Raw genomic sequence first — 25,400 nt, 5'->3', positions numbered from 1 at the left:
TGGGCATGCACAAGGTTTTAGACAGAAGCTAATGGCCGCAAAGTCCAACCCCGTCAAATAGACCAATGATGATGTATTGTCCAAGAGCTCCAGATGACAGACTGAATGCTGAGCTAAAGTCTTCTGTTAATTCTTCTGCCCAACAGTCTGTGAGACTATATAGAGGATGTAAATTCCCAAAAACCTCTAAAGATGCTGAGAACATGTTAGACTAGTGAAACTACCACAATGGAAGTCCCTTTAAAATTGAAATTGTAATTAGAGAAGTGGGGGATGGTGTATTACAATGAGTAGAATCAGCAGCTTTGGACACAACGTATTTTAAGGGGTTAAGTCTTATTGTATAAGGGCAAAATACTCCAGATATTAGAAATCTGAAACAAACACACTGAATGCTGGAGAAACTCAGCAGGTCTGACTGCATCTGTGGAGAGAAAAAAAAAGTTAACTGTTTGAGTCTCCAGTTCTGAAGAAGAGTCCTACCAAATGTCACTGTATGCTATGCCCATGAGACTGTACTTTATTGCAAATGTTATATGATTGTGTTCTTTCTTGCAGTTTTGTGACTAGATGAGTGTATACTAAGATGTTTCTGAAATAAGTTAATGATTTACTTACCTCAGGTCTCTAAACGTTCTTTAGCAGAACAATGAGATCAAAAAATGTTATAGCACACTGCTGCAACTCCTGGCTACTCTTCCTTGTAGCTAGGTTAGAACTAAGCTATTGGTTTGGGGTTCTCATGCAGTAAAGGTATGGGAAACTTATCAGCAGCTAATTCATTGCCTGATTGCCAATCAATCCAGATATATACATATGTACATAGAAATTCTTCAAGACTGAGAAAATTCTAGAACTAATTTTAGCAGGTGCAGCAGAGCGGTGAAAAGTTCTTTTACACCATCTTACCCACATAAATTTCAGAGATAAGCAACTCATTTTTTGATAATACATAGCAGAACAATACATATCATGAGTTTTGACAAAATAGGCTGAGTTAACTTTCAATGATTGTAGAAAATGGATGGTTTTTGATCAGCTATCTGTTATACACCCCTTCTAATTTTTCTTTGCTTGAAGTTCAGTTATATAGAAACCTCAGCAGCTTGTACAAATGCTCATTTTCTATCAACGGCAAAAGCAAAAATGAGTCCTAATATATTGACACACAAATAATGTATTTTTTTCTCGAAATGGTTTAGTGCACTGTTTAATTAGTTCTACACAATTTATTTCTTTAGCAGAATAACGAGATCAAAAAATGTTATAGCACACTGCTGCAATTCCTGGCTACTCTTCCTGGTAATACAGTTGTTGGACTAATTAAATTAGTTTAACAAAATAGCACAGACAGGAATTGAATGGAATAATGTTAAATGGTGCACTAAAATGGCACACAAAGGAATTTAAAAGGGAGATATTCCACTTCAGGGCATCCAGCACCCAAATTGCACATCCCACACTTGGCTTTCCATCAATTAGTTATAAATGGAAAGAGAAAATAGAATGAGAGTGCATAATCTCTTGATATTCATAGGCAAGAAAACAGAAAACATTACTTGAAACTATAGGACAAGAAAACAAATAGAAAAAAAATTTTCTTTGAATTGTAAGCAGGAGGTTAGCAATAATTATCAATGCGTACACAAATTGTGTTTTAATATATATACATAAATCAAATGCACACTGTGCCATATGGGTTTTCAATTAAAAGACAAAAGAAACTCACCTTGTCTCATCAATGTAAACTGCTTCCAACACAGAGGCTGCATATTCGATATTTTTCTTTAAGTCGGTCACATTAATCTCACCTTTCTCTATTTGCTTCACAAGGCATCTTAATCTGAATAAGAAAGATATTGCATTAAAACTTTTTAAACTATCATATCAGGTTACATATTCCATTTATAAAATACCTCATTTCAAGTGAATGCTAAATGTTGATTCTTTAAAAATAAGCACCAAAATGAGAACATTTGTTTCAAAGGGTTGAACTTCTGACAAAATTGTTCAGTTTGTCCCCTGAAAAGATACAATAAAAATGTTCACTAAAATTCTTTTAAATGTTGGTCTGTCCCACCTGTGTGCCAAGCTTTTAATTGAGGTGGCAGATTACAGAAAAACTATATAGATAGTTATTGAAACTGGAAAGACTGAGGTAACACTTGATCCAAGCGGTGGTGACACAACCTTCCCTCCTGAAGTAATGACAAGGCTCCATGTCTGACAATGATACCTTATTCATATACCTACTCACTTGTTCATATGTTTTCACTTGTTCATGTTGGGGTCACTGGCAATGTCAGTGAGTGGTGATGAGCTGCCTTCTTGAACTGATACAGTGTATGTGGTATTTCAGTACACTTAATAGTTTTAGGGGAATTCTATTATTTTAAAAGCCAATCTCTTTTTAACATAGTGACATGATATGATTATATGATGTCATACACAGTATATTTCAGGTAGATAACTGCCTACCTGAAAATTACTAAAATAAACAATTAATGGCATAAAGATGCTTGGAAATGTGGTTTTACATCTTGCCTGGAGAAAGTGAGGTCTGCAGATGCTGGAGATCAAAGTTGAAACTTTATTGCTGGAACAGCACAGCAGGTCAGGCAGCATCCAGGGAACAGGAGATTCGACGTTTCGGGCACAGGCCCTTCTTCAGGATTCCTGAAGAAGGGCCTGTGCCCGAAACGTCGAATCTCCTGTTCCCTGGATGCTGCCTGACCTGCTGTGCTGTTCCAGCAATAAAGTTTCAACTTTACATCTTGCCTGCACTCACGAGTCTTTCTACAAATGTGTCATCAGAGTAAAGCTATTCACTATAACACTGAAACAGAGACAGATCATTTATATCCTTCAATTTGCTGTGTCACTCAGTGATATTATGGCTGATTTGTGACCTAAATCCACAATTTTGTTTTTGCCCATGGTCTTTAACATCTGTGGTTCACAAAAAATGATCAGTCTCAGATTTAAAATTATCATTTGACCAGGAATTAACTGTTGTTTATGGAACAGAGTTCCAAACTTCTACCACCCTTTACATGTGGAGGTGTTTCCAAACTTCCAATTGTTTGGAGGAGGTCTAGATCTAACAATTAGACTATGCCAAAGCGAGGACTGCAGATGCTGGAGATTAGAGTCGAGAGTGCGGTGCTGGAAAAGCACAGCAGGTCAGGCAGCATCCGAGGAGGAGTTTCAGGCAAAAGACCTTCATCAGGAATCCTGCTCCTCGATGCTGTCTGACCTGTTGTGCTTTCTCAGCACCACATTCTCGACTCTAATTTCCAGCATCTGCAATCCTCACTTTCGCCCATTTAGACTATGCCTCCTAGACACAGAATTCCCAAATAGTAAAAATAGTTTCTCTACCTACACTATCTATTCAATCAAATCATTCCCCAACCTTCTAAATTCCAGGAAACACAATCCTAGTTTAATCTATAGGTTTAAGGAGGTGCAGTGCTCGTATTTGTCGATTAGTAACTCAAAGGCTACAAAGCTCTGGGGCATGGGCTCAAAGCCTATCAAGATTAGATTAGATTAGATTACATTACAGTGTGGAAACAGGCCCTTCAGCCCAACAAGTCCACACCAACCCGCCGAAGTGCAACCCACCCATACCCCTACATTTACTCCTTACCTAACACTACGGGCAATTTAGCATGGCCAATTCACCTGACCTGCACATCTTTGGACTGTGGGAGGAAACTGGAGCACCTGGAGGAAACCCACGCAGACACAGGGAGAACATGCAAACTCCACACAGTCAGTCGCCTGAGGCCACAAGATAGCTTGTGGAATTTAGGTGGGATTAAAAGTAGAATTTGAAGCTACAAATTAATTGCGTTTCCCAAAAATCATCTGGCTGACTATCCTGTTCATGCTGAGTGCCTTTCATTAAGTTTAAGTTCACAACAGTTTGTCAAAAGTGCTTCCAATGTTGGTCTCACACTTACTTTTCTGCTTCAACAGCACCCATCTCTTTCAGTGGGGTTGCTCACTGACTGATACTGTAGGGCCTCTCATTGGCCCTCGTGTCTCAGGAAATACCTCCCCCTTCCCTCATTACCACCTGTAACTGATTGTGAAGATAGTCAATTAACAGTCCATTTCAATTGTATTAATGGATGACTTCACAACAAACACTTGCTCAGGACACACACATACTTCTAAATTCAGGATCATGACATCCAAAGCAAATTTGACCATACTGCAGAACATGGCTGTAAATGTAAATTCGATGAGGTGCTAAAGAAGGTGTATGAATAAATCTAATCCTCTACACTAACTCCTATTATAGTTGTTCTGATTTAATCCATCAAGTTCATAATGATTTATATCAAGGTGTTTTGATCTATGAATCTCTGAAGGGAACTTCAATCACACTAAAGTTATCACAACACACTTCAAAAAAGAGAAAAATCAAATACATTTCTTTGTTCTGTTAAGTATTTGGCTTTCCATTACTGTAAACTCAACAACGTTAATTATTCAGAAATCATCAGAGCATGTTATGTTAATACACAGAAACTGGCAGGGGGAAGATTAGACATTTTTATTGTTGTAGTGTACTTGAGAATGGCATGTCATGCTATTCACGGCCAGAACTATTGCTTGGGGATTTTTATGCTGTCAGTTCACATTCCCACAATTTCTCTGCCCCAAAGCTAGTTCCTAAATAATTGAATGCTTCCTCATCCAAAGGCATGAAAATTGGGCACATTTTCAAAGGGTCTTCCATCCGAAATACGATTCACAGTCCAGACTAGCATTTGCTGCTTCTCCAATTGTGAATTTAATAAGGGAATGTTGTACATTTCATGGAGGAGATTAAAGGATGTCAGCATATCTTCTACTATAAACATTTCTGTTGGACTATTGAAATTGAGGAATGCACTGCTTTTCTGTACCACCATTACATGTCAAGCTCTTGCCACTGTCATCATGAACATTTAAGTCATTGCTATCCAACCTTTTCTTAGGTCACTATTGCAAGGATAATGACAAAACATATTATTTTCTATTTGGCTGCAACTGAATTTCCTTGCCTACGAAACAAACAAGAACCCAGCTCCAAGCAACTGGAATAACTTGGCACCTTAAACTGAATCAAAACAGACAGCTGATTAGGCACGATGTTGTCTACCTCCAGTTCACTGATCTGCTATACCTCAAACTTCAGTTTGAAGATGTATAAGCTTTGTGTGGCAGGATTATTTATTAGCGGTCTGCAGAATGAATCTATAACAGGAAATTTTCCTTGGAAAAGAAATTGAGTGCCTGATTGTATATAATTTGTTAAACAGAGAAAGGTTCCAGAAAATATATTCAGTGTCAGGTTAGATGTCAATTTCTAGTGTTATTTCCTTTGAGACAGAGGTTATGGATTCAAGCCACAACCCAGTTCTTTAGCGGATGTATTTAGGTAGCCCTCCAAAGCAGTACTAAGGGATTTTCAGATGTGGCAGCCTTTGAATCAAATCAAAAAACAAGTCCCCATTTGTCTTTTCCAGTCATTCTGATGGATGTTAAGGATCCCACAGGGTCACTGAAGATTAGGAACTATGGATATTCTTGCCAATATTCCTCCCTCAACCAAAAAGAGATTAACTGGCTACGGATTTTGTGGGATCTTGGCTGCTGTATTCCCCTTATAACAACAGTGAATACAATAATTCAATGGTTGCAAACAACTTTGAATTGTAGAATTTATATAAATCAAATTCCTTTCTTCTCCTTCATGGAAGCTATGACTTAATAAGCAGTGTAATCTTGTAGCATTCCCAATGCTGCCATTATGAATGCAAGTTTTGTGAAACATTGGGGGGAGGTGGGAGCAGGACATTGGAAAGGGCCCAAAAATGATGCATGATTAAGCCACATCTGCTATTTGCAATCCAGTAGGCTCTTAAACCTCATGTTGTCTGAGTTATAATGGTAGAAGTGAGCAACTCAATGCCAAACATTTTCTAAATTTCAAAATATTATCATACTTAACACTATGCTTCATTCTGCACTACTCAGATTAGCCTGGGTGCACCTTGTTGGTGGCAGCCCAACTGATTATTTTTAAAAAGTAATCATAGCCCTTAGAACAATGCATAGTCATCAAAATTTCTGGTTTCTTGGTGAAAGGGTATCCTATGTAAGTTTTGGCACTAGGCAAATAGTCTCAGTGTTCTATTGTTCCTCATCTTCTGAAAACAAAATCTTCATATGGAGCTAGTTACTTCTTTTGTTCCATTGGAGAGTTTAAGGGGCTACTCCTTTGATATTGCAGAATTTGATGAATAATCAAGAGCCAGTTTAGATTGACTTCTGTACCTATTTAAACAGACAGGCACATGTGTCTATTTATGTGATGGATGATCCAAGTTTGCTTAAACACACAAGTGACATTGTAACAATCTCCATGCCTTTGAGATGTACACTACAGTTACATTCTAAGAGATTGTAAACCACAGCAAAACTATCTCCCCATCAACCATCATCAGAAAACGAGCAACAACACCATGACATCACTTCATAATTCTTTGTATGAGGGATAAATTTTAGCAGAAGCTCTTGATTTGTAGTAAAATCCTGGATTACCTCATGTGAAAAGCACAAATCCAAGCTTTTAAGTGCAGATCTGATAACTGGGTCAATTTAACCGAGCTGGCACTGTTTGATGCAGCTTATTTTCTGGCTAGCTATTATGCTTAACAACAAAATATTACAAAATGAAGTGTGCGTCTATTCTAATGTAAAAGTTCACATCTTCATTATCTTTATGAATACTATTAATGGTGAATTTTTCCAATATTCTTGCTGTCAAGAAAGACATGTTACATTCTATGCAGTTTTCTTACAACTGTATGTTTTCTAACAGAGAAACATTATCAAGTAAATTAAAACACAAGTTAATAAATAATATTAATGCATATAGGATAGAACAAATGTTATTAAATTGCACCTAAATAAGTTAATCAAAACATTCTTAAACCAATAAATAATAACTAAGGTTCTTCTGTTGGTAATGGATGATAACTGAGCATTCATATTTGGCCAAACAACAGAATTCCAACAAGTGGCTCAGTTAGGGCCAAGTCTTACAAATAAGACATAACATAACAGGAGACTTGAAAACTTATCTGAAGACATGGATAAAATCAAGGGATTACTGAAGATGACTATTGGAGATATACCATCTGAAGATGACTTCATTCTTTAAGAATTCAACATTCATTCCCAACAAATTTCCAATCCATGAAATTTAAATAAACATGTAACTTGATAAAGTCAAAGTGTTAAGTGCAGGACGGAATCTTCCTGATCCCATGGAGACAGCTTTGGAGAAGGCATCAGAAACATTAAGGACACCTTGTGTTGGAACTGCTCCCCAACATGTTGCTTCCTGAACTGTTTGGCATTGGTTGCCTGCCCAGCAGCATTAGATAGGCTCCCTGCCTCTATTCCTGATGAAGGGCTTTTGCCTGAAACGTCGATTTTCCTGCTCCTCGGATGCTGCCTGACCTGCTGTGCTTTTCCAGCACCACTCTGATCTAAACTCTGGTTTCCAGCATTTGCAGTCCTCACTTTTGCCTAGTTAATTGTACCAATTAAGTGCTAGTCAGATAAAAGTTGGTGATGTAACTGGGATCCTCCCAATACTGCATGGGTCAGTCACTGAGATAAAATCTTGACTTGTGCCAGGAGGTCACTTCCTGATGACCTTCTAACCCATCCCACAGTCCACCATGAGCCACTGGAATACACTTCCTGGTGACCTGCTCTAACCCATCCCATACTCCACCCTGAGCCACTGGAATACACTTCCTGGTGACCTGCTCTAACCCATCCCACACTCCACCCTGAGCCACTGGAGTAAGAGGACAATAGCTGCAACTGCACTCCATCCTGTCAAGTGGATTTCTCAACACTCTTAGGGCCCAGCAGCAGTGGCCATGCTTAACAATTCAAGAAATCTTCAAAGAAGGTGTTTCATCTTGAAAGACTCCTATAGTTTTGCACCTACATCAGCAGTACTCACCTTTTCTAGTGCAGTTGCTGGCTATCCCCAATTCTGATTACCCATCCTGCCTGCACTGCCCACACACCATTCTAAATTTACATAGCTCCTGGAAATGGTCAGTAATATGTTGTCTCTGGGAAGTTTGCCCAGGTGCCCATAATCCAGAGATCATTGAGTTGAGGACCCACATAAAGTCCAAAGACCCAAGACTCTGCTAAGCAGAGAAAATTCCACCCCATATGTGCACTTTTAATTTATCACTCTCTGTAAATGTAAAATAATACAAAAACTTTTCTGTCAATAGTTTAACTTGCACAAAGTCTTCGTTGCCTGTCACTTCTGTGCTCACATCTACATTGGCTCTCAGTCTAGCAACATTTTGGTTTCAAAATTCTCATCCTTGTTTTCAAATCCTTCCCTAGCCTCAGCTGTCCCTGCTTCTGCAATATCCGTCTGCCTTCCAAATCTCCAAGGTCTTTGCATTCCTCCAATTCTGTTCTCTTGTACATACCTGATTCTCATTGCTGGAATATTGGGTAATTGAATGTGTCCTTTATCTCCTCTTCTCTGCCTCTTTCTCCTCCTTTAGAATACTCTCTAAAACCTATCTCTTTGACAAGGTTTTGGTAATATGCCCATTACCTCCTCACATGCCTTGATGTTAAATTTTAATTGATAATTGGCCTGTGAAATATCTTGGGATATTTTGCTGCTTTGAAAATTCTATAATAATGTAGTACATTGTCGTCATTCTGCTTTACTGTCATATTTCAAGTGTTACATCTTACATTCTATGTCATACTTCAAACAGCATTAAGAAACAAAAGATTATTGCACAACCATAAAATGCCACCACTAGTTGCATGTATTTTCTTAAGATTTATATTAAATACTTATTGCTTATCAACAACCTTTCAACTGACTTCAGTAGGTACCTTGTATTCACTTCATACAGCATATCTTCTGAATAATCCTCAGTAGTATAATGGGAATTTGATAGCGATATATTAAAAATGACCATTTGTAAGCCCCTTGGAAATTTCTTGATCTGCCATTTTGGAGGAAGAGTGGCAGAAACTTAATGGGAATTGAATTTGATTGTGAAGAAGTCCCAGATAATTCACAATTGCTACAGCATAAGAACATATAAACAAATAAGAGACAAGAACAGAAGTAGCCCTCAAACCCATACCATTATCTAAGACCTAGTAGCTTAATTCTATCTTCCTGCCCTATCTACATATCCTATGATGCCCTTATATGTGGTCTGCCAGGGCATGGCATTGTATTCCATTGTTGTTTATAGTTACAGAAGTAAAACAATCATAAAGACTGGGTGCCACTGAGCTACAACCTGAAAGTAGCAATCCCATTTTAATCTGTTAATTTTCCTAATGAGACAAATACATTCTGACTTTACTGTTCCTAATGACATCAATTAGATTATGGTTGCTTAAAATGACAAGCAACTTTAGTACAGCTCCAAGTCAGTGGCAGATAATGCATTGTCTATGATTTGGTTTAATACTCCGGTCATTGAAACCAGCATATCATCTGTTTCTCTGTAAGCGATCCTATGGTAGGTTTTTCACTATTATATTAAGAGGGAAATATATTGAATATACAGAAATCCTTTCAAGTGAAGAACTTCTCCAAATGGAATGATTAATGCCAAAAGTTAAGAGATTTAGTGACTGAAAGAAACAGAATTCCAGGTAGGAAAAATAATGCATTACGTGTGTGATTATAACCTGCAGTTCAGTTTGCCCTGAGCAAACTGGTTAAAAAAAACTTTTATGTTAGATTAATTCAGACACAGTTCAGGTCATTTGACCAACCAGTCCATGACTGTGTTTAAAAAAAAGTTTTTTCTTTTCTAGTCAACCTGTTCAGTGATGTTACTACACACTTCTGAAACAGATAAGACTTGAACCTAGGTCTCCTAGATGTACAGACAGAAGAACAGTGTGTAAGCTGTGCTGGAGCCTGTTCTTAATTTTTCTCATCCATATCTATCATTGGAACCATCTATTGCCTTCTCCCTTTGATGCCTGTCTGGCTACCACTTGAATGCCTCTATACTACTCACTGTTAACAGTTCCTGAGGTAACAAGTTCACATTATCACCACTCTTTATGCAAATACTTTCTTCAGAATTCCCTATTGGATTTCTTGATGACAGCCACTAGTTGTGCTCGTCCCCAAACACGAAACATATGTATCCACTCAACTAAAGCATCTCAAAATTTTAAAGACTTCTATTATGTCACCCCTGATCCACACATTTTTGGTATTATATTTGCAGATTTTCTATTTTGCTGTCCAGAGTTTCTGTATCTTTTTTACAACAATATTCTGGCCAGGGCAGAAATGGGAGAATTGTCCCTCTCTCTTTGCACCTCTTACAAACTTCCTGGTTGACCCAATGGGTATTCTAATAATAATTTGCCTGTCACTTTAGTGAGTATTTGAATGTTTTAAGTGCTGCGACTATGAAAGACACAGACAGATTTGAAGAAAGCTCTTTTTTTTAAAAAAAGGGTAATATTATTTACTGTGCTTAAAATCTGTCCTCCTATGAACTGCACTCCAGCATCTCAAACTAAAATCATGCCAACTCGCACTCCCACACGCATCCAAGGATTTACAGGCCAAAGGGTGGGCATTGTTTAAATTGTTTATGAGTGTCTAAGAGAATGTCAACCATGAATGGATCTTTTAGGTTGATGCACTGGTTGGTTTCAGGCTGTACTGTGATTTTTCCAGATTCTACGTTGAGACAGTTAAAGGGCTTGATGGACAATCCCTGACATTTCCTCTGAAGTCAGGAGCTGTTGAAGAGTTTGCCTATGGTCAGAGCACACAATTGCAGAATGGCTGGGGAGAGGGAGAGAAAACAACGAGTTCTCTTCTCACAGTTAATCACTCACATTCTATCTGACTCTGGGAAAGCAGTATCTTTGTTTCAAACCAACAGTTAGCATCTCCTATCCCACAACTCCATTCATAAACCAGCCTGTTACTAAATATGGTCATGGCTAGCTGATGAACTCTAATTCCAGATTAGTTGTTTATAATGACTAGATGGGGCTTTCTCCTCAGCTGAGTTCCATTATCCAAACTGATTTAGTTTAACATAAAAACAAAATACTGTCTGCTGGAGGTTTGAAATAAAACATTAGATATAATAGAAAGTGCTGGAGAAACTCAGCAGATCTGGCAGCGTCTGGGGTGGAGAGAGAAATAGGGTTAACATTTCGAGTCTAATTTAACTCTTCATTGGAACAGAAAGGAAAAGAAAATCTAAACTATCTCTCATTGTTCAATGTAAGTGGAAGTCTGTAGAAACCAGTAACACTTACAGATCAATTTTTTTAAAAACATTCGTACCTCAAGAACATATGCTTTACCATTCATTCATTCCAGGCACACAATGTTAATTTCAAACAAGTAACATCAACAATAATTATAAAAAAAACCCTGGTTTCTAACCCGCTAACCTGTAAATCCTTACTAGGTATTATGTGACATCTGTGAGTATTATTGCCATATTTGTGCTGTATTCCATGCTCCCTATGAACTGCTTTCTAGTAGTTCACATGAAACTATGCTCTCAGTCAGGGCTTCCCAAAGTGAGCATGGTTGGGAGACCAAGTGACATCTGAGCTGGTAATGGCTGCCATTAGGACCAGGCCAAGCTACATCAGCTGTGTTCCCATTCTAACAGGCCACTGCTGTCACAGTTCTCACTGAAATGTCATGATGATTTTCAAGCCTCAAAATGGGGTCACTGTGGGAAAACATTTGAGAAGCATTGCTCTATGGCTTCCTCTGTGTTTGGATTGAAAATCCACACTGCTGAAAACAACTAGAGGAGAAACTACTAGCATAGTCCAGAGCAATAAATTACTCCTAAAGCTGCTAGTAGCAGAATATAATCTAGCCAATTCTCTAAATTCTATTTTCTTTCACAAAAAGCTGCAGTCCCTTCAAATCCTGAAGCTCTCTCAATTGCAAAACACACATTACAACATTACTTTTTTGGCCAACCTTACTGGAATATATACCTTCTCTCCCCCCTAGTATTGTTGGCAATACAGCCATTGCTTAAGACTCAAAAGCATCGCTCAGTTAACACCTCTGTTTTGATGAAGATATAATTTTACCACTGTGTTATTACATCGGCTGTCACAGCAACTGGAATCATCAACCAAGGTATGCAACATTGAGAATTCCCCAGGCCATATCTATTCTTTTTTAAGAAAAAGATCTGAATGATGGACTATTTAGAATGTAAATGTCATCATAACTTCCAGCAAATGGCACTGGAGTAGCAGTAGCAGGCAATAGTGATAAGGAAAGGCAGTTGGAACTGTCAAACAGATCCTCTCTGGGGGATAAAAAGGTGTCTTTGGAGGAAGGAGGGGCAATCGGAAGAAGGAACAGCAAGACAACCCACCTCATGTGAACTACAAACTTCATTCCATGTCAATGCTGAAAATATTTCCTGGTTTAAACCTAGTTTATATTTATATTTGTAATGACTTGATGCCAAGTAGCATAAAGGATCCCTACTTCATGATCTTGGATTTTCCATGTGTTCAAATATCATGTTATAGTACATTAACTTGGAGTATGTTCACCTCAATGTCACATCCTCTGACTAGTTTATTTTTCTGTTGTTCTAGGTTGACCTGATGATACCTGAATGGGCATGTCTGTATCAATCATTCTTATATGAAATGGTCAGATATTGTCCATATCAAAAAAAAAAGCCTGACTGCCTGGTTGTTGCTGGTCTAGTTTAATGTTGATTGGATATTGTTACTCCAACAAAAGGCCTTATGCTTGTCAACTCCCACATCCCTTATCGCCACTAGATTTAAAGAAATGTGAACGTAAACATTTGGGGCTGCTTTCAAATTAATGGACATAACTGTGTACCATGTGAATTGTTCCTCATGCAGAGGAGCTAGAAAGTGGCCATACTCAGCACCACTGTAAAAGTAGACTTTAGTTGAAGAACTCAGCATGAAATTAAGATTGCTGGTCACGAGTTGATAGGCACTTACCCAAAGGATATATGATAGCCTGAAGTTGCAGGGTTCTATGTATTCTGCACAAAAACTGAAATGCTGGAAAAGCTCAGCAGGTCTGGCAGCATCTGTGGAGAGAAATCAGAGTTAACTTTTCGGGTGAAGGAACTCTGAGGAAGGGTCACTGAACCCGAAATGTTAACTCTGGTTTCATTCCACAGATGCTGCAGACCTGCTGAGCTTTTCCAGCAACTTCTGTTTTTGTTTTTGATTTACAGGATCCGCAGTTCTTTTGGTTTCTATGTAGTCTGTGCTCTCTCCCAAATTTTTCCTGGTTGTATCTGATCACATTACAATCAATGACTTTACTGCTGTTCCTGTGAAGTGTTAAATTATATTGATTAAGTAGTTAAAAGTAGTCTTCTGCAAATTAGTATGCTAACCCCAAGAATGTATGTATCATGAAAACCTGTGAATTAAAATCTTTAAGCTGCAGAAATGACTGAGATAGTGCACTGCATGCATTTGAAAGATTGACAAGGTTAATGAAGAATTGACATGTATTAATAATGTCGTGGACAAAAGAGAGAGATGAACTAATTATTTTTACTGTCCTCCTCTCCTGTGTATAACAGGAGTAGGTTTTAAACATTTCTTTTCCTTTGGTTCTTTAAAACTAGGTTTTTGGTCTGTTTCCTCAAACCCTATTTGCGAAACCTGGTTTAAAATGACCAACAGCAAATTCTTTCGGTTAAAACAATACAAATGCAAGTCTTTGTTACCTTTCTATCAATCAACATTAATATTTTCTTACATCTCTGAAAAATATCTTTTTCAACATTAACAATACTTTATAAATGTAATTTTCCATTGTTGGTTAGAAGGATAAGATGAGCAGTGTATGGGTACACTATCAAGTTCCTTTCCAGCGTGATTTGAATGTATATTATCATTTCATCTCAGTCACCAATATCAAAGACGTACCAAGAGTAAATAAAAAGGCAGCTGCACTGGACCATCGTGTGTTATTTTGTTTCTTCAGAATATTTTCCACTTATATTATTTTTGTTCATTCATAGCACGTGGGCATCACTGGCAGGTTCAGTGTTTATTGACCATGCCTAACAGTCTTTGAATCATTTTCATAAGAATCAACAATGGGTCTGGAGTCACACAGAGTCCGGACTAAGCACCGATGGCAGATTTCCTTCCCTGATTTCTATTGACTATCCAGTAGTTTCATGGTCATGACTAATAATACGAGCTTCTTTCTAGATTTCTTTAATTGAATTTAAATTTCCTAGCTGACACAATAACATTTCGATTTGTATCTCCAGATCATTAGCCTAGGTGTCTGGGTTATTAGTCCAGCAACATTACTATGCTCCCATACCTGACATATACAGGATTTTTGCCATTAACTCAGGAAGCTTGAATTGGGAAATGGCCACCTGGATCTAAATAGCCCCGTTCAGATTATATTTTCTTTGGGAGGTGGAAACAAGACGAATCAGCCCCATTGATTCAGAAGCAACTCAAAAACCACCATGAGAACGGGCAAGTGCTAACACTGGCTGGTTTAAAGATGATTTATTGAGTTTCCATAGGTCTTTGTCCCAGTTGTATTAATGACTGTTATGCCCTCTAACTCTCACTTCCTACACTCTCTCAAACCCCTGCTCACTCTCCATGCTGCTTCCAATCACTGATGTCCTTTCCTCAGCTCCCCAGCATTGCCCATGGTGTTCACACTCTCTCCATGTCCATATTGCCTCTTGAATTGCCTTCTCCACGTCCCAATAACTCCCACTTCCATGCCTCACTTTTTCCTTCCATGTCCCTTTCCATTCCCAAGAACCTACTCACCCACTATAGAACCAAACAACAAAGGTAAGTTTTGAAAAGCATTTAAAAAACACCCAATCAAAAATTTCCCTTTGACAGCCCAATAAAAGTTTCAATCAGACAGCTATTGCAATATCAATAATGGAAGCTTTACCTTAGTCAGCTTTATAATTTGCTCAAATAAAAATAAAAACATTAAAGAATGATTTATTATAACCGCATAAATATGTCAAACAATCAAATGTCAATCATTCATGATGAGGCCATCTGGAGGAACAGATGTCTGGCTGTATCCATTGATACAGTTTACAGTTGCCTCATTGTGAATATTTAGCTGAGCTCTAAAACTCAATACTGGATTAGCTCATCAGGGTCATTTTTACAGGTGGAAATGAAGCGTTTGCTTCTACTTTCTGATAAAAAAAAACTTACATTTTCATTTTATACACTATTGATGTGAGTTTGCTGTGTGAAAATTGACTATCATATTTCCTATGTTACAACAGTGACACTATTTAACAAATAAAGAGCTTTGAGGTGTACGGCTTAGGTAATTAATTAATTGAACACTAAACAGGAAAACCACAGGGCTGGGGTAGCTAGCAGAACAGATCTCTTGCCACTTTGGTGACTGCATCAGTCTACTATCTACTCACCTCCTTCTCCCTGGTTAGAATTGTCTCTCAGTGGCCTTTGTTGCCAACCATAACACGATTGCTGGTTCAGCCTCAAGCGAATCTGCTGCTTCTCTCAAGGGGTAAGTCCTAGAATCATAAGCATAGAAGGAGGCCATTCAGCCCATCACGCCTGTGCTAGATCTTTGAAAGACCTAACTAATTAATCCCTCACCCATTTTAAATCAGTCTGAAATTGTTTCCCTTTCACTTGTTTATGCTATTCCTTTTTGGAAGTTACCTTCAGGCAACACAATCCAAATCATATAAACTAGCCATATAAAATATATTCTCATTTTCTCTCCTTTGCCACCTAAGAAAATAAAATTTATAATGAGGTCTTTTCTGTTTATCAAATTTACTGCCAAACATTCTTTTCACATTGGAATTGTATTATCATGTTTGGCCTGTTTAACCAGAGCTATTAAATATACTGTTGCTTTTATTTCACTTGTGTCCATGCCCTTGATGTTAGAAATCAGTTTAACATTTCAAAATAAAATAATGGCAGTGAAATGGCCCTGCACTGTATATTCCCTGTCAAGCATGATTATTGAGCATTTATGCTTTTGGTACGAGTGTGCCAGGTAGGTGTTTAATATTGTTGCAAAGACTGCACTTTCAATTTATGCCAAAGCTTTTGCAATCCTTTTGAGTTAATAATAAAACAAAATCTAATAATAGTTCCTTTTTAATTTTAACATGCCTTGCTCCTGAGTATGCACTGTGGTTACTAATAATAGATCTCATGAGAATTACAATCCATGACACTTTTAGTAAAAGCACATTTCTGGTTATGCATTTATTTACAGATTTTAATACTGTACGAATATTAAAAGTTCCTTGTATTTCAGGCATTTGGGCACAAATAGGTTATGGAAAACTCTCTTTTAATGATTATAGGATGAATACTCCAGGTTGGGCTGAGTACCCGACATTGGTCTCAAAGCAAACAGGACTAGATTAATTTAGGATATCTATTCAGCATGGATGAGTTCGAATGAAAAGTCTGTTTCCAAGCTGTACAATTCTATGACTTTAGGACTCTAATTCTGGGTCGGGAAACCATGGCAGAAATTTACTCTCAATCTGTCCCAGAGGAAGACAATTAAGAAATCTCCTTTGGAATCCCCAATTAATGGGATGTAGGGATGGCCAGCAAAGTGGGATGGCTAATAGTTGGCTTGCAGTCATACCCAGACAGGCTTGGGGTTATTAAGGACATCCAAAAATGAGGGATCCCTGTCGGACTCAAAAATCCTTCATGATCACAGCTGTGGGTCAAGAGCACTCTTCCCGGGATGGTTGTGACCATGGCAGTTGCCATTGCAATCCTGCAAACCGCAGTCAGGTAATAGCTTCGTTGCCACCCTTGGTCTTCCACTAGGTGGCTGCCTTCAATTAACTAATTGGTATTGGCCTTAGTGATTGATCTGGTCACTGTTGGTAAGAGTCTGGTGGCAGTGGATATCAGTTGTCCCATTAATGGACTCAAGTGGCTATCCACCTCTGCCAGGCGGACTTCTCTGCTACTCTTTTCAGCAAGTTTAAACCAAATTGAACCAACTAAACCAAACTGATAACCTTTAAGGAGCACTATAAACAAAGAAAATGTCAAATTAACTTTTTTTTAAAAATAAAATATTCAAAAAGGATTGGATGGATAGTCTTAGCTATGTTGACCTTCTTTCTGTCAAGACTGCTTGAAGTAGGAATACCACCAGTGGCTGTGCATTGTGTTCTTCTCCAATTTTCTTTTGTTTCCTTCTTCAACTCCACAGCATTAGAAAATTTAGTATTCTGTCCTAAGTAATTGATTTAAATGATATTTTAATTATTTTATGGTAATGTATTTGCACTGTAGAAAATGAGAGTCTAAGGTAATTATGCCAAAAGTAAGATTGCTGGTGACACAGATATAAAACTATAAATTACAAACTGGCAGCAACATTTGTCATGGATGCCTGTTTCCAGACCTGATTAGATATACGGAATATCATGTGCGAATTATCAAAAGGATTACTAAGCTCTTTATTCAGTCACGTTGCTTGAGTTTATGGAACAATGAAATAAATTAAACATTAAACAATCACCTTTGTGCTGCCCTTACAGCAGATAAGTCAATAGTAAAAGATGCTGATGTAAAAACAGAAAGTGTTAGAAAAACTCAATGAAGGTCTGCATAGAAGTCTCAGCTCCCCCTGTGTAACTGGACCCTTAACTTTCTGAGCTATATACTGCGATTGGTAAGAAGCAGTGACAATACCTTCTCCACTATAATTCTCAATACTGGAGCCCCACAAGGCTGTGTACTCAGCCCCCTACTATAATCCTTATACACTCACAACTGTGCGGCCAAATTCTGCCCAAAACCATTTACAAGCTTGCTGCCAACACCACCATTATAGGGTGGATCTCAAACGATGACAAGACAGAATACAGGAAGGAGATTGAGTGCTGGCACAGTGTAAAGACAACAATCTCTCCATCAATATCGACAAAATGAAGGAGCCGGTCATTGACTTCAGGAAGCGAAGTGGAGGGCACGCCCCTGTCTGCGTGAATGGAGCTGAGTTGGAGATGGTAGAATATTTAGTTCCTGGGAGTGACCATCACCAATCTGTCCTGGTCCATCCACGTCGGTGTAATGTCAAGAAAGCACAACAACATTTCTGCTTCATCAGGAGGTTGAGGAAATCCAGCATGTCCACAAGGAATCTAAGCAATTTTTAGAGGTGCACTAAAGAAAGCATCTATCTGGATGTATCACAGCGTGCCTGGGAAATGTTCTTCCTCAGACTGCAAGAAATTACAAAGAATTGTGAACACAGCCCAGTCCACTGCACAAACCAGCCTTCCATTTATACTTTCTGTTTTGGAAAGCAACCAGCATAGTCAAAGATGCCTCCCACCCCAATTATACTCTCTACACCCTCTTCCATAGTTTAGAAGATGTAGACATTTGTATACATGTGCGAATAGATTCAATAACAGCTTCTTCCTCGCTGTTATTAGATTCTGAATGGACCTCTCAAATTTTAAATTTGATCTCGCTCTCTGTGCACCTTCTCTACAGCCATAACATTATATTCTTCACTCTGGTCTAATACCCTAATGCACTTTGTATGGTATGATCTGCCTGTCTGCTCCCCATACCTGGGTACATGTGATGATAATTAGTCAAATCAAGACCATGAAGCTACTGTTTTGAGTCCAATGTGACTCTTCTTCAGAACTGAAGTGTGGTTGAAAAGTGATTTAATTCTGTAGAAAATGTGGGGGAGAAATATGTGGAACATAAGAGCTTCCCCCACAAAACAAGACAAAGAAAGTACTGATTGCAGTGGATAAGTGATATAGAGATGAAGGTTAGGTGTTAATGGTAGATGTTAATAGCAGAAAATATTCAGCTCCACTAAGAGCAAATTGATGCAAATAAAAAATTGGGGTCGGAGGGGGTTGTGGGGGCTTATAGTCTGAGGTTGTAAAATGTTAGCCTGGAGAATTGATTTATGAGCAACTTTCAATTGCTCAAATTCAAATAGTAAGCTTTCTCTTTTAATTCCTTCCTGAAATCAGCCATATCCCAAAATGCCACACACTTCCTTTTGTTGGTGTTATATCCTATGGCCTCAATGCAAGAGATTGAGAAAACAGAACTTGAAAAAACATAACATTTTCCTATTCCAGATACAGTATACAGTATTATCAAATACTCTGAGATCAGTTGCAGCAAAGCAATCCACAGAATAAAGTTTCCTTAACACTACCAAAACAGGATGCAAACACTAGTCACTAGTTACAATTTCAGTGTAAAATTAGGAGACCAATTTTCTCTGGTGCTTACTTTCCCTTTCAGACTTTGACACTGATGTCCAGTTGAGAATACACAGCATGCTGAGACTTGACTGACAGCTCAGTCATCCATTGGAGCTGACAGTCCTGAGTCTATTTGACTGACAGCCCTGTTGTCCAATTTCCATTAGTTTCACCACTATTTTACAACTGATGACTAAGTGGTTTCATGTATTAGAACCTTAAAGGATTTGGATGATTGACATGTTGGCACTTTGGGGCAAGTGGTCTTAATTCTATTAGTTTTAAAATAGTTATGGAAATGGATATAACTGATCAAAATATTAAAGTTCTAATTTAGAGTAAGGCCAATTTTTATTGCAGTAGACACGAACTTGCAAAAGTTGATTCGGGAAGGCTATTCTCAGTAAAGGGACTGTTGGAAAATGGGAGGTCTTTAAGAATGAGTTAACAAGAGTTCGGAAAAATATGTTCCTGTTAGTGTGAAGGGCAAGGCTTCTAGGTATAGGGAATACTTGAAGAAATTATTGCTGTGGTCAAGAAAAAAGAGACATAAATCAAATACAGACAACTGGGATCGAGTGAATCCCTAGAACAGTATAAAGACAGTAGGAGTATACTTAAGAGGAAAATCAGGAGGCAAAAAGGGGGCAGGATATAGTTTTGGCAAATTGAGTTAAGAAGAATCCAAAGGGACTCTATAAAGACATTAAGGGCAAAAGAATAATTAGGGAGAGAATAGGGCCCCTTAAAGATCAACGTGGAAGCACATGAGATACTAAACAAATATTTTGTATCATTATTTACTGTGGAGAAGGACATGCAAGCCAAGAAACTTGGGGAAATAAATAGTAATTTCTTGAAGAAGAGGAGGTGTGGAGGTCTTAAAATGCATAAAGTTAGATAAGTCCATGGGACTTGATCAGGTGTTTTCCAGAACATTTTGGGAGGTAGGGAAGTGATTGCTGGGCCCCTTGCTGAGATATTTGTATTGCCATGGGTGAGGTGCCAGAAGACTGGAGGTTGGCTAACGTGATGCCAGTATTTAAGAAAGGTGGTAAAGAAAAGCCAGGGATCCACAGACCAGTGAGCCTGACATCAGTGGTGGGAAAGTTGTTGGAGGGAATCCGGAGGGACAGGATGTATGTACATTTGGAAAGGCAAGGACTGATTTGGGATAGTCAGCATAGTTTTGTGCATAGGAAATTATGTCTCACTAATTTAATGGAGTATTTGAAGAGGTGACAAAGAAGATTGATGAAACAGAGTGATAGATGTTGTCTATATGCACAGCAGCAAAGTGTTCAACAAGGTTCCGCATGTTGACTGGTTAGTAAGGTTAGATCACAAGGGATCCAAGGAGAACTAGCCAACTGGATTCAAAATTGGCTTGAAGGTAGGAGATGGGGTGGTGATGGAGGGTTATTTTTTGGATTGGAAGCTTGTGACCAGCGATGTGCTATAAGGATCGGTGCTGGGTCCACTGGTTTTCATCATTTATTTAAATGATTTGAATGTGAATATAGGACGTATGGTTAGTAAGTTTGTAGATGACACCAGCATTGGTGGTATAGAGGACAGTGAAGAAGATAATCTCAGAGTACAATGGAACCTAGATCAGATGAGCCAATCGGCTGAAGAGAGGCAGACGGAGTTTAATTTAGATAAGTGTGAGGTGCTGCACTTTGGAAAGGGGGGATGCCTCCAATGTAAAGACCTCAGTCTGTTTAAAAGGCTCCTGCCACTGGCATAATATCAGAAGGAGGCCTGCAATTAAATCATTAAGTGGCTCGAGGGTAGGTAAGCTACCAGAAATCTCCCCCACCACGGGGTAAAGTACCTATGGATGTGAGTAGATGGTGGCATGCTGCTAAAATGGACTCTCCCCTGTCCCACCCAATGACCACTGACAGCCCTGTGACAGGACGGTATAAAATTTCACCCATAATTTTTCATGTAATTCATAATAACATTATGTAAACAAAGATTGTAATCTTCCGAAGGATATAATTGTTCTACTGGTGTTGTTACTATACTGAGCAAGTCATTTTTGGCTCTCTATTCATGGGCATACCGTGACACATTATCTTCCCACTTATAATATTGAGCTTTCTTCTAATGGAACATAATTGAACAGCTTGGGGCAATCCAATCCCTCAGTGTTTTGTTTATACAACAATTTGCATGATTGAAAGGAAAGATTCAATGCAAAGCATAAAACTGGAATTATGCTACAAAAGAATTCTAATTTTGGTTCACAACTATTTTACACGTTGAGTAAAATTTGATAAATACAACTGTAATGGTTTACATGTATTTTGCAAAAGTGGAATAGCAGCTGCTTTCTGTTGCAAAAACTAACAAAGTAAATTCCTCATATTGTAGCAATTAGCTTCTCATTAGATTTGTTTAAAAGACTGTAAACAAAATTACAAAATTCTTTCCTACTCAGAATTGACTGACTAGAGTTACAATAATTATTACAAGAGGGAGAAAGTTCAAAACAACTTTCGATTTAGCAACAAGAGTTGGGTCTGATGGCTATATACTTGGAAAGACTTCCATTTACATAGCATCTTTCATGATCTCAAAGCATTTTGAAGCACTTTACAGCACTTTTGAAGCAAAGCCTTTGTTGTAACGTAGGAAAACAATAGTCAATTTGCACACAGTAATGTGATAATGACCATACAATTTATTTTTAACTTTGATTGAGAGGCAAATATCAGACAGGCCACCAAGGATAACTCCCCTGCTCTTCTTCAAAATAGTGTTGTGGCATCTTTATGTCTACTTAAGAGGGTGATGCTTAAGCACTCTGACAGTGCAGCTGTATTCCTGATGAAGGGCTTTTTGCCCGAAACGTTGAATTTCCTGCTCCTCGGATGCTGCCTGAACTGCTGTGCTTTTCCAGCATCTGCAGTTATTGTTTTTACCCAGTGCACTAATCTCTCAATACTACTTATCATTGTGCACATGTCCTAAAGAGAGAGCTTTAGTGGTAATACCCCTATCCCTCACCCAGGATGCCTGCTCTGGAGGTGCATCAAAACACCGTTGAACAGGTTGATTAGGAAAAATATCAAAGGAGAGACCTAGTCCATAATCTCTTACTCAAAGACAAGAGTTCTACTCATGTTGACACAGTTAACAATTAAAATTATTAATACTTATGCACCATTGGAAATGTTACTACTCTGCTGAATACATCATACTGCACAGACAGTGAAAGTGTTTAGAAACTATGCAATGGTAGATATATGTTGATGCACCTTCAATTCATTTTTCCAGAATATTAATGAAAATGTTTTACATTTTCCTTCACAGTCTATCTTGCCGGTACTGTATGTGCTGTAGTGCTAAACGTACAATATGATTTCTGAAGTATGAAGTTCTGTATATTTGATTTTGTGTTTACTAATTAGAAATACTTTGAATGAAACATTTATCATTCTGGATATGTACTCATGGACAAGTATTTCCAGAAATAAAATAAATAGAAAATGCACCAAGTATCCTGCATTTGTAGAGAGATAAACAGGATTTGTTTCAGGATAATCTCATGAAAAATATCAAATGTTAAATATTAACCTGCTTTCTCTCTCGCAGTTAACTGATTTGCTGAGTGTTTCCATCAGTTTCTGTTTTTGTTATGCACTTCCAGCACCTACAATATTTGGCTCTCGTACTGGTGTTTCTAGGTTGTACAGTAGCCAATGATTGAATACTCTCCACCTGAAAAAATGTATTCTGAACCCTAGTGCTGCCAGTTAAATCCTCTGTGGGATTGAATTCCTTAAATTTAATGGAATTCACTCTCACAGTAGGTTATAGATCTTATACCAAATTATAGGATGAGGATAATTTTTATATTAGTGAAATGGTCAACAGCTTCTGCCTGTAAGGCTAGATAAGAGTTATGTGAGAAACATCTTTTTTTTCCCAGGAGCTAGAGATATTGGTGCATTTCAATGACAAGTACATTACTTTTCACCCATTCATGATGTTGGGCATTGCTGGCTAAGCCAGCATTTACTAGCCATCCCTAATTGTTCAGGGATCAGGTAAGAATCAACCACATTTGTCATGGATCTAGATTCATACATAGGCTGGACCAGGTAAATCATGGCAGATTTCCTTACCCAAAGAGAGTGGTAAACCAGATTGGATTTTTAATGACAATCGACAGTGTTTACATGATCACTATTAAGCTATTTTGTTTTAAAACCAGGTGTTTATTGAATTCAAATTTCACTCTCTGCCACAGAGGGATTCAAAGCATGTGCCCAGATCAATAGCCAGTGAAATTATCACAACACCATTGCTTCCCCTAATAAAGCTTCATCACAATTGAAGAAAAAGAGAGATCTGCAAAAGTTTAAAAATGCTCCTTACAGTTCACATGTGAAATCTTTACTTGAGTTTCTTTAGGAAGAATTCATAAAACCCTCAAAGGAACTCTCATCTAGTGTCAGCATGACAGACTTCCAATCAGGTCTTAGAAGGGCAAGTGGAGAGAATCCCCAGGGTCACTCAAGAACTCTCCCAGACATAACTTTGACAAAATAATTGAGTGAAAGACACACTCTCCCATCAGAATCTAAAATGCATGTTACACAATGCAGATTCAAATGAACTCTACATGCAGAAATCCCTTTTTACTGCCATCCCAACCCAAGAATTTCAGCACTCTTATCTCACACATTGCATTTAAATATCTGCCACACTATGGGTGGGTGTTATATTGAGGCCTCTGCTGCTCTTTAAATTCTGCTGGAAGGGTGAGCCTTTCAGTTAATTACTTTGTCAAAGTGAAATGTCTGACAGTTTTCTTGAGCGACCTTAGAGATTCTCTCAATTTGCCCTTCTGAGGCCTGAATGGCATCCTCTCAAGATTGGATTTGATGAGAGTTCCTTTGAGGGTTGAGGGATTACATCCTCTTCGTACAAATCCTAGAAGCCCCAAATGTCTCAGAATAGTCTTTAAACGCTATTCAACCAATGTTAACATTTTATGAAACTCTGCATTCAGATCTATCTGCTCCTCTTATTGTATTGAGTAATATAATTTATTTCTGTTCTTTATTCTTGTTTTCAAAACATATCTCATAGAAACTTATCAAATTCTAACATGATTAGCAGGACAAACACAGGATGGGTGGTTGTGATGATTTGGTAGTCCAGAATCAGGGACCACAGTCCTCAGAAATGGGTAGGCCATTTACGACTGAGACAAGGAGAAATTTCTTCATGCAGAGAGTAGTGAGGCTGTGAATATTTTTCTTAACTAAAGTACTTCCCCCTGCTTACTCTCAGTCTGTCATTTTGCAATCAAACTAACGTTGACTATCTCAGGTTGTCTATCCGATTCTAAGAATTCAACTATTTTTACCTCCAATGATGGTTTTAAAATTAATAAGGTAGTTGATAGAAAGGAGGATAATGGTAGACTGCAGGACAATATCAATGGATTGGAGACTTGGGCAGAGCAGTGGCAAATGTGATTCAACCTGGAAATCTGTGACACAATGCATTTTGGGGAGGGCTAACAAGACAAGGGATTAGTCTTTATATAGTAGGACCCTAGAAAGACTAATGGTCAGACGGATCTTGGTGAGCATATCCACAAATCGCTGAATGTAGCAGGACAGGTGGATAAAGTAATTAAGTAGGCATATGGGAAACTTGCGTTTATTAGGCAAGTCACAGAACATAAGAGTAACATGGATATGCTGAAACATGGAAACAGAGAAAATACTAACAGGAGTAGGGCATTCAGCCCTTCAAATCTGATTTGCCATTCAATCTGATCATGGCTAATCATCCCACTTAGTATCTTGTTTCTGCTTTTGCCCCACACTCTTCAATCACTTTAGCTGTAAGAACTATATCTAACTCCTTCTTGAAAATATTCAATGTTTTCTGTGTCAGAAAATTCCACAAGCTCACCACACTCTGGGTGAAAAGAAATTTCTCCCTCTTTCAGTCCTACATGGCCTATCC

At 38.2% G+C, this 25,400-nt stretch overlaps 1 protein-coding gene across 3 annotated transcripts in view; it reads right to left on the bottom strand.

Moving 5' to 3' along the window:
• Positions 1-25,400, bottom strand: part of pde1a (phosphodiesterase 1A, calmodulin-dependent) — a 605,934-nt gene that overhangs the window by 98,275 nt on the left and 482,259 nt on the right. For all 3 annotated transcript variants that reach the window (XM_043693462.2, XM_087988965.1, XM_087988966.1), the window contains one exon: positions 1,730-1,843. In XM_043693462.2, the coding sequence (XP_043549397.1) occupies positions 1,730-1,843 (114 nt within the window). The remainder of the gene's footprint in view (positions 1-1,729; positions 1,844-25,400) is intronic.

Source organism: Chiloscyllium plagiosum, unplaced genomic scaffold, assembly GCF_037043375.1.
Source record: "Chiloscyllium plagiosum isolate Xiang-an unplaced genomic scaffold, Cpla_swu_hap1 HiC_scaffold_7, whole genome shotgun sequence".
In the NCBI taxonomy this organism is placed as follows: Eukaryota; Metazoa; Chordata; class Chondrichthyes; order Orectolobiformes; family Hemiscylliidae; genus Chiloscyllium; species Chiloscyllium plagiosum.
This window is presented reverse-complemented; position numbering and strand designations above follow the sequence as displayed.